General features: G+C 51.4%; 1 protein-coding gene across 4 annotated transcripts in view; it reads right to left on the bottom strand.

The window, feature by feature from the left end:
* Positions 1–1,105: 1,105 nt before the first annotated feature.
* XPC (XPC complex subunit, DNA damage recognition and repair factor) overlaps positions 1,106–16,832 on the bottom strand; it is a 28,878-nt gene continuing 13,151 nt past the window's right edge. For 3 of the 4 annotated variants that reach the window (XM_045493933.1, XM_045493935.1, XM_045493936.1), the window contains 11 exons: positions 16,324–16,481; positions 15,710–15,830; positions 12,577–12,666; positions 10,481–11,374; positions 8,862–9,022; positions 5,954–6,035; positions 4,890–5,024; positions 4,637–4,806; positions 4,021–4,114; positions 3,165–3,254; positions 1,106–2,081 (listed from right to left, as the gene is read on the bottom strand). In XM_045493933.1, the coding sequence (XP_045349889.1) occupies positions 1,866–2,081; positions 3,165–3,254; positions 4,021–4,114; positions 4,637–4,806; positions 4,890–5,024; positions 5,954–6,035; positions 8,862–9,022; positions 10,481–11,374; positions 12,577–12,666; positions 15,710–15,830; positions 16,324–16,481 (2,211 nt within the window). In that variant the 3' untranslated portion in view covers positions 1,106–1,865. Of the gene's footprint in view, positions 2,082–3,164; positions 3,255–3,523; positions 3,784–4,020; positions 4,115–4,636; positions 4,807–4,889; positions 5,025–5,953; positions 6,036–8,861; positions 9,023–10,480; positions 11,375–12,576; positions 12,667–15,709; positions 15,831–16,323; positions 16,482–16,832 lie in introns of those variants that run through there. The other variant, XM_045493934.1, reaches the window with a different exon arrangement.

The following is a 16,832-nucleotide window of genomic DNA, read 5'->3' as shown; positions in this document are numbered from 1 at the left end:
AGCTTTTAGTGGTTAAAATGGGTTTCAATTTTTCTGAAAAGGGCAACTCGTCATTTTTAACACATGCTTTGTTTTGGATTGATTCAAAGTAAATGACTCAGACTTCACGCAGCTTCAGAATGCATCAGAAGAGGTGGATGGAGCCACGGCGTGGCACAGTGCAGCAGGCACCCTGGACGTTAGGTTGGCACAGACCCGGGTTCCAGCCCCAAGTGTGCCACTGCCTGGCCGTGGCTGTGTGACGCTGGGCAAGTCCGCGATCTGAGTCTCAGCTTCCTCATCTATAAAATGGTCCCGATGCCCTTCTCCCTTACCGTGGAAAGGACTACATGAGATAAAGCCCACGAAATGCCTGACGTGTGGCATGTTAGTTTTTCACTTTTTGCCTGTTTTTTTTTTTTTTTTAATGTTATTTATTTTGAGAGTGCACGCGCAGATGGGCAGAGAGAGAGGAGGGGAGAACCCCAAGCAGGGGTTGCAGCTCCGTGCAGAGCCTGACGCGGGGCTCGACCTCCTGACTGTTAGATCGTGACTCGAGCTGACATCACAAGTAGGATGCTTAACCGACTGAGCCCCCCTGGGTGCCCCACTGCCTCCTGTTCTGGATCCACGGACAGCTGCTGACTGTGCATGCTGGGGCCAGCAGTGTGTGTCCTTTTTGTTACAAGATGTGAAGCAGCTGAGTTACTTCCCAAAACCTACTCTCCTCATCCGCGGGACCACTGCCATTCAACTCCCACAAAACAAGTCGCTTACCTCTAGGAGAGCGTGCGGGAAGTGTGAGGCTCTGTGGTTTCCACGGCAACTCCAGTTTGTTTCTCAACACCAACCCTCCAGCCAGGCTCTTGCCGCATGAGTCACACCCCAAGTGTTTTGTTTGTTTCCCTTGGATAGAACTGGCTGGAAGTTTGCTCCTATCAAAGGTTAAGTAACATCTCTCCTGGCTTAAGAGTGGAAAGAAAAAGGTCAGTTTGTGTAATGATGAGTTAGTTCCCAGTCAACCTGAGAACAAAACCCGACCTTTAGTATCAACATGTGGAAAAACCGCTCTGCCATGCAGGTGTTCTTAGCTGACGTGAAATCTGGAAGAAAACGCAGAACTCGGTCTTTTTAGATAAATGCTTTATTTTTTCCTCAAAATGTTACAAAAGTTACTTCTCTTGAATATCTACAATGCATAGAGCTTTTATAAATTTATCCCGTAATGAATAAAATCTAGTTTAACACTGATCCACATTCACTAACATTTAACTCTCAGTGTTTTCCTTTTCTTTCCTGATTTCAGCTCTTTGTTCCAGTCGTCTGCCACCCTGAACTGTTACTTTGAAAACTATATCCCGACAATCCCATAATCTGAGATGAGGGCGTTTGCTTCTGCTCTCTCCCACACCACGGAGGGGCAGCATTAGGCAGTGGTAGTAACCCTGAAGGAAAGTGAGTGGCCCGCAGAGAGAGGGCCCCAGGTCTGCAAGAGAGGGAAAAGCACGCACGAGGGTCTGACAGATGAAGGATCCACCTGGAAGAAAGGACCGGTGCCTTCCTAAATTGCCCAGTGGTTTCTGTAAAAGAACTGACTCGCGTTTCCAAAGATGCGCTGAGCAACGTCTAGGTGGGCGAGTCTCCAGGGAAGTGCTCCGGAGCTCAAAGCATAGGGCGGGGGAGCAGAAAGCGTGGGAAGCCCTACCCGGGGTGAATCTGACGAGGACCGGGGCCAGACCAGACCACCTGAGCTTGACCGTCTATCCCCTGCCCCCATCTGCTTCTGTGCCTTCTCAGAGGAGACAGCACCGCCCCTGGGGCCCGGGCAGCTCCCAGGGCAGGTGTGGGGCCTGTGGAGCACAGGGTACGACAGGTGGCCACCCCCATCACAGCTTCTCAAATGGGAACAGGTGGGAGGCTGCCGCTTTCTTTTCCCTTTTGGTCTTCTTAGGGCACTGTGGCTTCTGCTCCTCTTCAGCCTCTCGGTTTTGGGGCCAGGAGGCAGCCAGGATCCTGGACGCTTCTGCCTGAGAGCTGGTCCCCTCCTCTTCATCAGAAGAGAGCCCACCTCCCGCATGTGCCTGGGCAGCGACTGCCTCGCTCTGGAGAGGGAGGGACAGTGGAGGGGAAGGGCAGGCCCAGGTCAGCGGTCGGGTGGCAGGGAGCCCCGTCAGGGGCAGTAGAGCCCCCAGCAGCAGCCTACGCAGGGCCAGTGGCTCTGGGATGACAAAGGCACCACATGGGGCTGGGGAAGAGCCTTCCTCAGACTGCGGACTCCTCCATGCAAGTACTGGAGAACTCGGTGCTCGGTGCTGGGAATCGCAAAGATGTTCATGCAGGAAACTGCTCTCCAGGAGCGTATGGCCGAATCTAGATCACCGGACTGGTGCTTTGCACTCGCTACTCTACGTCACTTGGGAAAAAGCGCATTAATGTCTTCAACTGCAAAGGACCAACTCTCAGTGCCAAATGCTCCGAGGCGGCACCCCCTGACTGCCGGGCCGGGGAGCTGGGCAGGGAGGGCTGGACGGGGTCAACATAAAGCCTGGTGAAAGGTCACCGAAGGGATGTGAGGGAGAAGCGTGACAACAAAATATTTTTTGAAGGCAAATTGGCAGCATGTGGGGTTGGAGACGGGGAAGAAAATAGGTGTGGTTACAGCTGTTCCCAGAGCACATTTCTGTGTCTGACCCAGACTGAACACACCACATAACTGTGGGGAGGGGCCTCCCTGGGGAGGCCCTTGAAGGCTGCGTGTCAACTTTGCACCTGCGCCCAGAGGCCGGCCCAGCCGGGGCAGGTGCTCAGGGATGTGAATTAAATGAGCAACCCCGGGGCCTGGAGGATGGTCACAGGCACAGGGCACACTGCAAGGCGAAGGGTGACATGTCAAACACAGAAATGCAGGGTGCCTGTCCCTTCCTGGATGGGTTTAGCATGAGATCAGACCCAGAGTGGGCACTGGCTCGTGCAGAAACAGAATAGGTGGCGTCGGGGTAGGACTGGGGTCTCGAAGAACCGGCTGAGGCTCATTTTAGGGACACCTTTCCCAACAAAATAAGGACACGGGGCCTCAGAGACACAGGACCATGGTGTCAAAATATAAGCCATCTCTGGGCAGAATCTGGGCCCATGGTTCAGAGTCCCACTTGGGCTTGTCTTCTTTCCAAAGGAGCCACACTGACCTTGTCCCCGTAGCGAATCTTCAGCCTCTCCCTGATGAGCAGTCCTTTGACCAGCAGCTTCCAGTTCCCGAGGGCCCGCTTCTCCCTTTTCTGCAGGCAGAATAAAACGGAGGGCACAAAACGTTAAGTACTGCCATTTTCAGGAAAAATGTCAAGATGGAACCTGTGAACATGTAAAGATCTGAAATAAGATTTTGAGCTTAAGTGAGTTTCTCAGTTGTGCAAGTCTGTTTCAAAACCGATGTGACTGGGGCGCCTGGGTGGCTCAGTTAAGCATCCAACTTCAGCTCAGGTCATGATCTCATGGTGCGTGAGTTCAAGCCCCACATCGGGCTCTGTGCTGCCAGTGCAGAACCAGCTTCGGATCCTCTGTCTCCCCCTCTGACCCTCCCCGACACACACACGCGCTCTTAAAAATAAACATTAAAAAAAAAAAATCAGTGTGATTTATAAAATGAGGCACATAAAAGGCAGCAAAACAGAAGCCTCTTGTGAACTGTTAGCGACCCTAACATCCTCAAGGAGGAGGCCATGCAGACCTGGACCACGGGCGATTCCTTTCAACAGAGGCAGGTGTGGCCAGCAGGTGCAGGGTCCCCAGAGCTGGGATCCAGGCAGACTGTGGACAAGGATGGTAGATTGTGAGGTGTAGACAGGACCCTGTTCACCGGGGCTGGCTCCCTAGGGTGCCTTCCACAAAGTGTAAGAGCTGGAAAGAGCTTTCAAGTACACATAGTCTCCTTTCATTCACGGTGCAAGTGAGGCCCCTGCCCCACCTGGGGGCTTGCGTCCCCCTGCGATTCTGCTTTCGCACCTCAGGCCCCCCACCCAGGCCCACCTTGGCCAGGCTGCTCACCTCCTTCTCCTTCTTTTCGATGAGTGCCTGCTCATTTTCCCAGGCAGCCAGGAGCACGTCTTTGTATTCCTCACAGACAATGTAGCCATCAGTTCTGTGGGGATGCAACGCGGATCGTCTTACGAGCCTGCCGCCTGCTCTGGCCTCTCCTCCTCCCCCCTCGTGGAGGCCAGCAGGTGGCTCCTAGGCACTCAGAGCCCTGAAGGATTCCCTGCATCAGCCGCCCACAATCCCAGCCGCAGCACCGTCCGTGCAAAGGAAGGCCTGTGGACCCGTTAACACCCCATCTTCTTCCCCAGGCCTGCCTGAGACACCTGGGAAGAGGGCTCCCACCCCCACCCCATGGGAGGACAGAGGCCACCAAGCAGGAAGCATGCTGTCACCACCCCCAGGAAACTGTTTTCATCCAGCGTCATCGGCATGCTGGTTTCAGTAGTTTTGCTGCCTCTGGTTGGAAGCCAGAGTAGAAGTGTGAAAGTAAAAGGTAAAGTGCTAAGGCTGACTTTGCAAATCCAGAGTAAAACCTGGAAAATGGCCTCTACCCTCACACGGACTTCCTGCCCCTTCTCCAGGACGCCCTGCCCCTCCTGGCCTCCATGGAAGGCCCCGCACGCACATGGGATGGGAGTAGCCTTTATGGAAGTCGAAGCCAGTGATGGCCTGGACACAGTCAATGTCCAGCTTGCGGGCTATGCGGTGCAGGTTGGGCAGGTTCAGCTGGACACAGCCGACAGGCATCATGCTGGGCAGGAAGAGGTATACGTTCCCAAATTCATTCCGGGGGACCTGCAGAGGTGGGGGGACACCAGGTCGAGCCAGCTGCAGAATGGAGTGGCCTGGGTCCTGACCCCACTGAGCACCGCCCTTACCTTGCCGTCCACAGCCACAGGGGGCTGGTACTCCTCCGTCTGCCACCTGCCAAACAGACCCAGGTCATTTTGGTCCTGCAGCTGGGGCTCGGCGAGGCGGGCTTTCCGGGCCCGGTTGGAATAGCCCTTCACCATCTACGCCAGAGGGAACAGCCAGTTTAGGACACAGACATGCACTTCCTAAGCACTGACTGTATACGGGCCACTGTGCTGAGTGCTTTACAGCCGCAGCCTCATTTAACCGCCCCAACGAACCCGAGACGGGTGTGTTTTTTTACCCCCTTTACAGGTCCTAGTACCACCAGGACCCCTCAGGCCGCTACCACTAGCCAACGCCTGCAGAGGGCTCCCCGTCCCGGCACTGGGCCCAGTGCTTCTGTGTTAGCTTATTCAGCTCTGCCAACAAAGCCAGCAGGTAGGCTCTGTCACTGCGTTTTACAGAGGAGCAGCCCAGGAGGTATAGAGCGTCCACCTGCAGCGGCGGCTCCCGAGGGCCAGACCCGGCCTTTCCCGGCCATGCCATGCTCTGCGCTTTCACCACTCACAGGGTAACTGGACTCGGAAATGAAGTCACTAAGGCCCCACGGCCAGGTGAGTGACAGTGCCAGGATTCACACCCGGAAATTGCCTATGTCACGCACCGTGCAAGGCGCGGAGTTTGGGACCCCCGGCACACTCCCCAAGGAGGTCTAGTGGCCAAATTTTTCACTCGGGAGGACTGGCTACAAGGCTGCATAACTTCTACAAGGAGGAGTGCTATGGGCGCAGTGTAAGGGGCTAAGGACTGGCGCCTGGGCACATGAGCTGCTCCAGGGAAGGGTTTTCTGTAAAGGGTCACCTGCAGCCTCTGTTTTCCAACCCTTCAAAAACATGAAACTTCTTGCATGCTTTGAATGATCCATACCTGGCAAATTCCTCATTCAAGTAAGCCATATTTGAATGCTTTTCCCTTCCTCCAATCTTTCTCAAGCCAGAGAAGTCAGACTTGGGTCCCTCTCCTGGGTGCGCACTCAGCAGCCCTTAGTGCCCACGCCTCTGCCCTCCGCCCACCCCCCAGTGGTTACCTTGTAGGGCACTTCTCCCAGCCTCACCACTCTCGCTTGTTTCAGCCACGTGTCCCGGGAGTGCAGGGTATGCACGCAATCCCTGCAGGAACCAACAGGGGGAGACACAGGACAAACTCAGTTCACACGCACCGAAGAAACGCTGTGTGCACAGAGGCAAGGCCTCACACAGCCTCTCAGAAGGATGCTCTCAGCCCTCAGTTCTCTCCTAAGGCCCTGCTCCTGAGGGAACTGGGGGACCTGCGTTAGGCAAACAGCTAACCTGGACTTCCTATCTCCTGGGGGGATGCATCCACTTACAAGTCCTGACCTGATGGAGTTATCTGTCTGTGTTAGGCTTCATGCCAAGGCTTCCCCCCTTCTCCCACAGTGAGAGTCCCTTTGCAGCTTGTAGAGGACAAGATACCTGAACGAGTGCGTGGTTGCCGAAGGCCTGGTCTGCTGCTAAACACAGAGATGGGGGCAGGGACGAGTGTCCAAAGAAGGGGCAGTGAACCCCAAGGAAGACTACACGGAAACTATACTAAGCTAATGAATTACCACGGATGTAAGATCCATGCACATGAGAGAGTCATTAATTCCCAGCAGCCTGATTAGAGAAGGGCTCTGGTTTCACTCTCCTTCCAGGGCTAAGAGCTATAGCCGAGCCTTGCAAGGCGACTTTCCAACAGGTTTCAACTGCCGTCCTCACCGCGCCTTCTTTGATAGGGCACGGCTGTCTCTTCCTCAGCTGGCAGCCCTGAGCTCTGCCCAGAGCGTGGTTCCAGTGAGCAAGGGCACTGAGTGCCCTTCCAGTGCAGAAATCAGGCCCTTCACCGACCGCCCCGTCTGAGGCTGACCTTCGGCACAGGACGGGGCACAAGGGGCGCACTGCCTCCTCTGTGCCACTGCCTAACGGAGTGACCCCGGACAAGCCACTTTCCCTTCCTGATCCTCAGCGTCCTCCTCTGTCGATCAGGGGTAATGAGCTCTGTCCTCTCTGCTTTGCCAGGTTGCTGGAGGACCAGACATGTTCCAGGCCCACAGCGCGGGGGCAGCGCTCCTCTGTCCACAGCATCCCTGTCTGACCTGGGAGCGCTACTCACACTCCTGCCGAAGGCAGCCCATCTCCGATTGCCCAAAGGAGTAATTATGTTGTGGTCACGGTCTTAGGCGGGGCAGGCGGGCACTATCTGGACATTCCCAAGGAGCACAGCGGGGAAGTGGACACAGCCCTGTCAGAATAAATCTCGGCTCCTATTTCACACCCAGGAGGGCAGCTATGACTACAAAAACCAGAACACAAGTGTCGGCAAGAGTGTGGAAATATTGGGATCTTGTCCTCTGCTGGGGAGACTGTAAAACAATGCAGGCTTTGTGGAAAACAGCGTGTCGGTTCTTCACTAAGTGAAACACCCAAGTCCCACATGATCCCGCAACACCACTTCTGGGCATACACCCCAAGGAGCCGGAAGCAGCGTCTCAAAGAGACAGCTGCACAACCCCTGTCCACAGCGGCACGGTTCACAAAAGCCAGGAAGGAAAGCAACAAGTGTCCACCCCCCGGACGTCAGGCACACAAGGACAAATACTGCATGGTCCCACTCATGCGAGGTCCTGAAAGGAGGCAAATGCACAGAGACAGAAAGTAGGCGGGTGGGTGCCAGCGGCTGTGGGAAGGGGGGCGGGGAGTTAGTGTTCAACGGGGACAGAGTCTCAGTTTGGGAAGATGAAAAAGTTTTGGAGATGCAGGGGGGGGATGGTTGTACATTTAAATGTACATTATACGTACATATATGTACATTACATACATTACGTGTGCATTATATGTCAATGTACTTAACAGCACCGGACTGTATGCTCTCAAAGGGTTAAATGGCACACTTTGCTTGGTGTCTTTTACTACCAGAAAAACCGTCCACCTCTAATGCTCTCTTCCTATGGTGGACATGGTGGTTCCTGCGGATCATGCTGGCACTTTCTTCCTACCACACCTCCTCTCCCGCAACCGCATCAGGAAGCCTGTGCCTTTACTGCCTCAGTTAGGGCGGCCGGGCCCCGGGGGCCTCTCGTCATTGTAGCTGAGGTCCTGAGCAGGCTGGAAGACGAAGTCCCACCACAGACCCTGAACAGGGGCTGTGGCCGTCTCCCTGCAGGGCTGACTCCTGCGCACAGGACTCACTCCACCCACCCATGTGATTTCCCGGTTTCTTGGTTTTCTCTTTCCTCTACTCTACCTTTGGTCTTGCATTACCACGTTCTAAAAAAGTCACTTCTGTTAGTTACTATTTCTCTCATCTGCTATTTCTTAAAAGTGCTGCTTCTACATTTCTCTGTTCCACACATTAAATTGACATTAAAGTGATTTGTTTTCATTTTGTGTATATCTTACATTCATTTTTCTCTTATTCCCTTCCCCCATTCTCTGGCAATTTTTTTTTTTTTTTTTTTTTTTTTTTGGTGTGGAGTAAATATACTTAAAATGCATCATCTTCACCGTGATTAAGTGTGCAGTTCAGTGGCATCAACTGCATTCACACTGTCGAGTAACCGTCCCCACCATCCATCTCCAGAACGTTTTCATCTTCCCAGAGAGAAGCTGTGTCCCCATTAAAATATCCACTCACTTTGTCATGATCAAATCTTTTCTTCCTTCTATTTTATGGGTATGTTTTTTTATTCTTATACAGACCTTATTGTACTTTTTATTTCTCCCCATAACCTTTCTTCACCTGCTGGTCTTTTAACCCTTGTTGTTCTCATCTTTAAGCTACAATCCCTCTACCCACGTCCCACGTGGGACGGCGTGCACACACACCACAAAGCTCATCTCTTCTGACTAAAGGGCCGACATTAGCAGCCCCCTGCCCCAGAAGGCCGCTAGTCCCGGGCCATCGGGAAGACAAAGCCACCGGGCCGCCTCACACACCTGGAGTAGACAGCTTCTCCTCGACAATACCCCAGAATGGCGGCTGTCTCGGGGTAGATGGCCTCGTATTTCAGGAGATGCCTCTTCAGGGCGTACAGAGGGTGGTTCTTATACGTGCCAATGACCGTTGGCAAAGGCTGGCCCAGGTGCTTTGCCTGAAACTGCAAAGGCCAGAGAGACAACACTGAGCATGTCTGGAAGAGGAGGGGAGGTCTGAGGTGGGCGATCCTTAGACCCCCTTGTTCGGAAACAGTGGAGCAGAGGTTTAACAAGCACCAGTAACAGTAACGTCCCCAGATAGATTTTAGATAAATCAAAAGCTGCAGAAGCATGTAATTCTGTGGCTCGTGGCAGCTCAGAAGGGTCACCTAACCTATTCACTCTCGGCGCTCAGACCCCTGGCAGCCCTCGCAGAGCAACGCCTACTCTGTTCCTCGGGGAAGACACACGGGCTTTCTTCAGGCGGCCTCACGCGGAAGTGACACCACTAGCCTGCAGTGCACGTGTACTTGACCCTGCTCTCCCGGGACACTCAAAGGGGCCATTCATGCTGTGTGACTCGGCTTAGTCCACTATAACTAGTACTTGTTCTCCTAGCCCTTCTTCAAGGCTCTGGATTTCTCAGTGGGCGATTCCCCTGCTGTAGTTCACATCCTATTTCCCAAAGGCCCTGCGCCTTCCCTGGCATCTTTCTAAACGGCCCTTGTAGACTGGCAAGGACTGGCAAGGCGGAGTGGTCGGGAGCAGGAGCGCGGTCAGCCTCCACCGCAAACACATTAGTCAGGACGCCACCTGCACAATTCCCACCTCCCTATCACTTCTGAGTAAAATGAGCCCGAACGCCGCCGGACTGAACTCTCAGCAGAGTGAGCTGCACGGCTACGGGGAGTGGCACATAAACCCACGCTTCACCAGTCCTGACAAGGTGGGACTAATTCGTTGGCAAATCTGGGCAAAGGCTGAGCTCTACCCAACATAACTCATGCGTAAGGGGCTCGGGTCAATGGGGAGTCCTAGGACACACACACTGTACTATGTCTTAGCAGTCTGCTTCCCAGAGTGCCTTCCGGAGTCCCTCCCTTCCCAGGAGAGGAGTGTTCTAGATCCGAGGAGGGACATTTGTGTGTGTGTGCTCCTTTGAGCGTGCATGGGGGTGCACAGGCGGGGACACAGAGGACCATCACATTCATGAGTTTTTCTTCACGGAGTGCAATTTATAGGACTTGCATAAATTATTTTCAAGCTCCAAATTTACAACTAGGCAATAACTAAACACACACAGTATATGCCTTCAAACCCAGATAGACACGGGTTCAAATACGAAGGCAGTTTATCTCTCAGGTCCCACATTTTTAACTGGTAAAATTAGGGCAATAATCATCCCAGCCCTATAGTACTGTTGTGATAATTATAGGAGCTCACACTCAAAGATAACCCCACATGGGGCTGGGCACACATAAGGTGCACCAAGATGGGCCTCGAACCTGTGGCAGCTGAGGCCTTCCCTCTGAGTCCCCCTCCTCCTCCCTCCCTGCCAGTCTTCCCTCAGTCCTCCTCCTCCTCCCTCTCTGCCCGCCTTCCCTCTGAGTCCCCTCCTCCTCCCTCCCCGCCAGCCTTACCTCTGAGTCCTCCTTCTTCTCCCTCTCCACCAACGGGCTCTGATACGGTCTCAAGGTTTCAGCCCACCACTTGGCATCAACTCGGCACTTGCGGGTTGTGGTCATCCAGGCTGGGTCGTACCTCTGGGTGACATCCCGGACCCAGCCGTCACCGTCAATGCCCACCACGTAGGTCATGGGCTTGGTGGCGTACTTGTAACAGGCCACGGCCTGGCCCACCACACCGTGCACACAGTCCACACACACCCACTTTTCCTCCTGCTCACAGAACACCTCTAGCCACTGGTCTCTGCCGGCCGCTGTCCCTCTCTGTGCCCCCTCACCATCACTGGAGATTTTCTTGCCTCGCTTGCTCTTACTGCTCGAAGAGCTCGTGGACGCTGCTGGAAAGCCAGAGCGCCTAGGGTGCCTTCCACGGTGGGTCCTGGAGTCACTCTTAGACCCTGCCTTTGTCCTCTGGGGGCCCGGGGCCCTCCTCTGCCTGGGAAGGCCAGGCTCAGAATCCTCATCGGATGAATGACGGCCTTCCCCACTGGACGGCTCGAAGTCAGAGCCACTGCTGCCCCTCTCACTCCCACTCTCCTCTTTGTACGACACCCTGGAGGCCACCTGCCGCTCCCGGCCCTGCCGACGTCTCCGGGGGCCCTCCTCCTGCCCCCCCGCTTTGCGCTCCTCTTCCTCACTGGAGGAGGGCCCACGCCGTTTCTTCCCAACCGCGGCTGGCTTGCTCCTCTTCCCTCTGGTGCTCGGACTGCCAGTGCCCGCAGAAGGAGTGCTCTCTTGTCCGGTCCCCTTGCCGCTCTTGGGTTTAGCTTGGTTTTCCGGAACTGGGCTGGAAGTTTCCAAGGAGCCTCCGGGACCCTCTGTAGATCTCTCCTTGGAAGCTTTCTTTCCCTTAAACAGAAGAGGAATTTTTGTTTTACCCTTTTTTTTTTTTTTTTTTTGCTAATGATAGGAGATCCTATAATCTACCAGGCCCAAGTCACCGGCTACAGAACCCATGTACACAGGATGTCTCCAGCTCAGACAGTGACAGGCTGGCTCGACTTTAGGACTGTAAGACGGCATTCACCGAAATCCAAGGCACCTTAGGCCACAGTGTGACTCTTTCCACTCTGGAGTGTGGCCCGGGGAAAAGAACACCGGAAACAGACAAACCTGGGCTCCAATCCCAGCTCTGTTTCCCCTTTCTTCTATGGTGCCAGTAAAGTATGCAGACGTTTATTCACTTGCTTTCAAATATTTTTTACACATAGGCTTATTATACGTAAACACCTATAAACGTCTCTGTATGTACCCATAAACATATCATTAGGTAGGTATGAACCTCTGAATCTCAGTGTCCTTGGCAATAATACCCACCTTGCACACAATGTACCTTTTTTTTTTTTTTTTGGCACATAACGTATCTTGCAAACAAAATAACTGACAGACTTAATAAAGTTGTTGCATTAAGAATACAGAATTTCAGGGCCGCCTGGGCGGCTCAGTCGGTTGAGCGGCCGACTTTGGCTCAGGTCATGATCTCATGGTTTGCGAGTTCGAACCCTGCATCTGTGCTGTCAGCACAGAGCCCACTACGGATCCTCTGTCCCCCTCCTTCTCTGCCCCTCTCCCACTCATTGTCCCTCTCTCAAAATAAATAAATAAATAGATAAGTAAACTTAAAAACAAAAAAAATCCACCTCTGACACTACGTTTCAGACCGTGATAACAGTGCAGTGAGTACAGCGCCGAGCCTCCTCCTTAGATGATGGCGGAATGCAGAGTCCTTCACCCGCTATCACTCCACACTGACAAGGAGGAGGGGGAGGAGGATGGGGCCTTTCTACTGCACCTCACGGCAGAAACTAACCCACCAAGGAGCCAAGATCTCTCTCAGGTCCCTCTCTACACCTCAAGCTCCATCAAGCTCAGGCTGCCAGAGGCCCACTGGTGTCCAGTCTTCCCAACACAGGGGACGTGCAAGGCAGGCTCCAAGAGGCCCACGCCCTGTGAATACCAACCCTTGAAAAAAGTCCAATGACCAATTTTTTTGTGAAGTGCGAGAATTTCTCCCTCCTTATTAACACAACTACCCTCTGGGAGAACCCCACCTTTGCTGTAGGTAACTTCAGAGGAACCGGCTGCAGAGACAATACCAGTCGGGTGGGGAGCTGCAGGGCCCGGAGAATCAGTAAAAATATCTACAATGAAAAACAATGACACATTTATTCTAAGGAAAAAAAAATGAGGATTTAACTAATTCCATGTTGTTTCTTGTGGGTAGATTTTTATAACGGGGAAAAGTCAGAAACAACCAAGCAAGAGAGTCTGGAAACCTCCACACTATTAAAAATAATCCTGGAGAGGGGCACCTGGGTGGCTCAGTCAGTTAGGTGTCCGACTTTGGCTCAGGTCATGATCTCATGGTTTGTGAGTTCAAGCCCTGTGTTGGGCTCTGTGCTGACAACTAGGAGCCTGGAGCTTGCTTTGGATTCTGTGTCTCCCTGTCTCTCTGCCCCTTCTCCCACTTTGCTCTGTCTCTGTCTCTCTCTCTCTCTGAAAAATAATGTAAAATAATCATAATAATAATAATAATAATAATAATAATAATAATAATAATGCTGGAGAGATATATCTCCATAGAAAAATGGTTTGCTTTTTATGTATAATGTTAATTTTTGTAAAAAAAAAAAAAAAAGTATAGAAATATAAACATATAAGCGTGTTTAGAAAAGGACCCATTTTGGGGATATGGGTGTTTACAGGTGATTTTTTTTCCAGTTTATCTATCTTCTGATTGTTCTGTATTCAACATATGCCGTGCATGTGATTAAAAGAAAATAATTAAATGACATCACTCTAAGAAGAAAAAACAGAAAACATCATTATCACCAGATCCCCAAAGTCTACTCCATTTTCTGTTTTTCCCACAAGGAGTCTTTCAACTGGAGGCTGCGACTCTAAAAATCTGTTACCCTGTAAGGATGGGAGCCTGGTTGGGGGAATAAACCTCCAAAACAGCGACAGTGACAAAGTATCTGAGCAAGATCTTCCCACACGGACCTCAGGACCCGCTTCTCCTGAATTACTGTAACGCCCAGCTGAGAAAGCCAGAAATAGGAGGGTGAGTTTTCCGTGAAAAGCCATGTTGTGACAAAAAAAAAAAAAATTACTTTTGCACGTTTCTTCTGAAGTTAAAAGCAGAGGGGGTGAGAAAACATCAAAGAAATCCAAATTGAGGGACCCTCTACAAAATTCCTAAGCAGTACTCTTCAAAAGTATCAAGATAGCAAGGACAAGAGAAGACTGAGAAACTGTCAGAATAGAGGAGACAAGGAGTCCTGGTGGATAAATGGAATTAGAATTAACCCATACATCCTCGGGCAATTGATTTTTGATGAGGGTGCCAAGACCATGCAATCCCCACTGAAAATCTTGTCTCTTCGGCCAACAGTGAAGATAACACAACAGATAGCTGGGAGAATGGTCTCCTCAACCAAGGGTGCTGGGACGACTGTGTCTCCACATGCAAAAGAATGAAGGTGAACGCTCACCTCACATCATATATAAACAGTAACTCAAAATGGATGAAAGACCTATATGTAAGAGGTCTACAAGTATAAAACTCCTAGCAGAAAATAGAGGAAGAAATCTACGTGAGCTTGGATTTGGCAATGGATTTTTAGATATGACACCAAAAGTATAAGGAACAAAGGAAAAACAGAAAAACTGAACTTTGACAAAATGAAAACTTTTGCACATCAACAGACTTTATCAAGAAAGGGAAAAGACAACCTACAGAATAGGAGAGAATATTTGCATATGTGACAGGTGCCTAGTGTCTAGAGTACATACAGAACTCTCACGATTGAACAAAAAAAAGACAGAGAACCCAACAAAAAACAGGCATCGGATTTACTTGGGTATTTCTCTGAAGGAGGTATACAAATGGCCAATAACCACATGGAGACGCTAACCATCATGAGTCACCAGGAAAACGTAAGTCAAAACCACAACGAGATACCACTTCACACCCCTTCGGATGACTACAATAAAAAAAATTTTTTTTAAAGGAAAACAACAAGCGTTGGCGAAGATGTGGAGAAAGTGGAGTCCTTGCACCCTGCTGGTGGGAATGTGCAATGGTGCAGCCGCTGTGGAAAAGTCTGACGATTCCTCAGAAAGTTAAACGCGGAATGACCCAGCAACTCCACTCCTCAGAAGAAGTGAAAACAAGAGCTCGAGTAAGTACACGTACGCACACGTTTACGGCAGTGCTCCTTACAACAGCCAAGAGATGGAAACAACCAAAATGCCCACCAACTGATGAATAAACAACATGTGGTCTATCCAGTCACAGAAGGTCACAGGTTGTATTGCTTCCACATGAAACATCCAGAACACGTAAATCTGTGGAGACGGAAGGCAGACCGGTGGCTGCCAGGTGCTTGAGGGAGAGGGAGGAGGGAGCAGAATGCCGGGTAACTATTTAATGGGTACACGGTATCATTTTGGGGTGGGAAAATACTTTGCAAATACACACAGGAACAAAGACAGGGAGGACAGAACTCAAATATTAATGCTTGTCCCTGGGAGGTGGCATTTTGGCATGATTCCTGGCCGTGTCAGATATGAGACTTTTTCAAGCCAGATCAGAAGACGGGTAAAGATGCCTGTCATTTGGGCTCTTAAGATCCAAGAAGTCTGGTCTCTTGTCCTGAACAAAGAGAAAAGCTGGAGCTCAGATACAAGCATATGTGATTAACAGGAATCTTTCAGGGGTAAAACTGCATTTCTACCTCTGTTTTTCAGACACAACATCTTGGTGGACAGAACTCTCCTCGCCGCACAGCAGCCGGCCAGTGTCGCTGCTCAAACTGGAAGGGAGGAAAACACTTCCTGAAGAATTTCGGCAGCCAATGTTTGAAAAACCATTTCCCTGGGATGTCTGGACATAATTTCTGGATATTTAATGGAAACAAGTCGAGGGCGCCTGACCAAAACTGAAGTGCTCCGTACTCCAGGACGGCAAGCAATAGTCACTGGTCCCGATCCGGACTCCAGGGCTTCCCAACGGAATGACCCTGAGAAAGTTTTTTGGCCTCTCTGAGCTTCAGAACCTATTTTTTATCTTACAAGGACTGAGTAAGAACATGGAAAACACTGGAACGGTATCTGGCACATGACTGCCATGGTCATTTGCTAACGGTCCTAAAGAACAGTGCTGCCAGGAAGACCACTTACGTGGACCAACTCTTCATCATCCCGCGCAGAGTAAATAGCAAATCTCCTTTCCAATGTGGTCTGTAGGCCATCTTGCTCGTTGGTTGAAAGGTCTGCATTAACTGTAAATGTTCCAATGAACCTGGAGAGAAACCAGGCATTCCCTGTGTCACAGGTCATGGCAAAGAGGAATGCTCGCTATTCTTTCATAGCCAAGAAAATCAGAAGGGACGGTCTCGTAAGGGAACATGAGCCTCGGCTGCCTATGCCCTGCTTTTCCCAGTCTGAGCGGCTTGACCCCTGCTCACCACTGAGGGCCCCGTCACACTTCACATCCCTGGTTGCCTTCCCAGACCCCCAGCTGCTCTGTACACCCACAGGCCCTAGCACATCCCCTCCTGAGCACTCCTACCAGCACACTACCCTGATGAACTGAGTGCACCGGTCTTCCCGGCCAGCCTGGGAGCTCTTCGAGGGCAGAGATCATGCCTGACGCTTCTCTGTCTTCAGTGCTGTGCCCAAGGCCTGGCATATAGGATCCTTTCGGGGAAGGTGTGTGGACCTGACCTGCCCCCAGACTCTGAGAGACATAAGTCCTACACTGGGGCTCTGCAGGACGGGCTGGAGGGCCGTACCATTTCACCAGGTTCGACAGGTAGCAGGCATCCACGTTCTGAGGTGGCACTTTGGTAAAGCGAGCTGGGATGATGGACAGGCCGATGGCAAGCAGATCTGGCTGGCTGCAGATGTTACTGCGATAGAAACCATTTGCCAGCAGGCACAACAGGTGAACCTGGGAAAAAGGGGAAGATGGTAGGCTGAAAACCGGAGGGGTTTCTGCTGCCAGACTGAGTGACATTTTGTGGGCAGGAGTTCTTTGTTGTTATTTCTACACACGAGAAAGAAAAATTCCATGTCAGCCATTTCCCAAGACTTTGTCACCCTGTCCCCTCCCAACTTATTCCCTCAGAGAAATAATCAAATCTCAAAACTGCAAAATAAAAACTTTTTTTTTTTCTTTTAGAGGCATTGTCTTTTAGATATATGCTGTAGGATTTACGGATGACGTTCTACAAGGTCTGGGGTTTGCTCCAAAAAGATTGGGAGGAAAAGTGAGTTGGGGGAAAGAAGGTCGAGGCAGCAC

This window comes from Leopardus geoffroyi, chromosome A2 (assembly GCF_018350155.1).
Source record: "Leopardus geoffroyi isolate Oge1 chromosome A2, O.geoffroyi_Oge1_pat1.0, whole genome shotgun sequence".
Classification (NCBI taxonomy): Eukaryota; Metazoa; Chordata; class Mammalia; order Carnivora; family Felidae; genus Leopardus; species Leopardus geoffroyi.
Note: the sequence above shows the minus strand (reverse complement) of the source record. Positions and strands in the feature narration are given on the sequence as shown.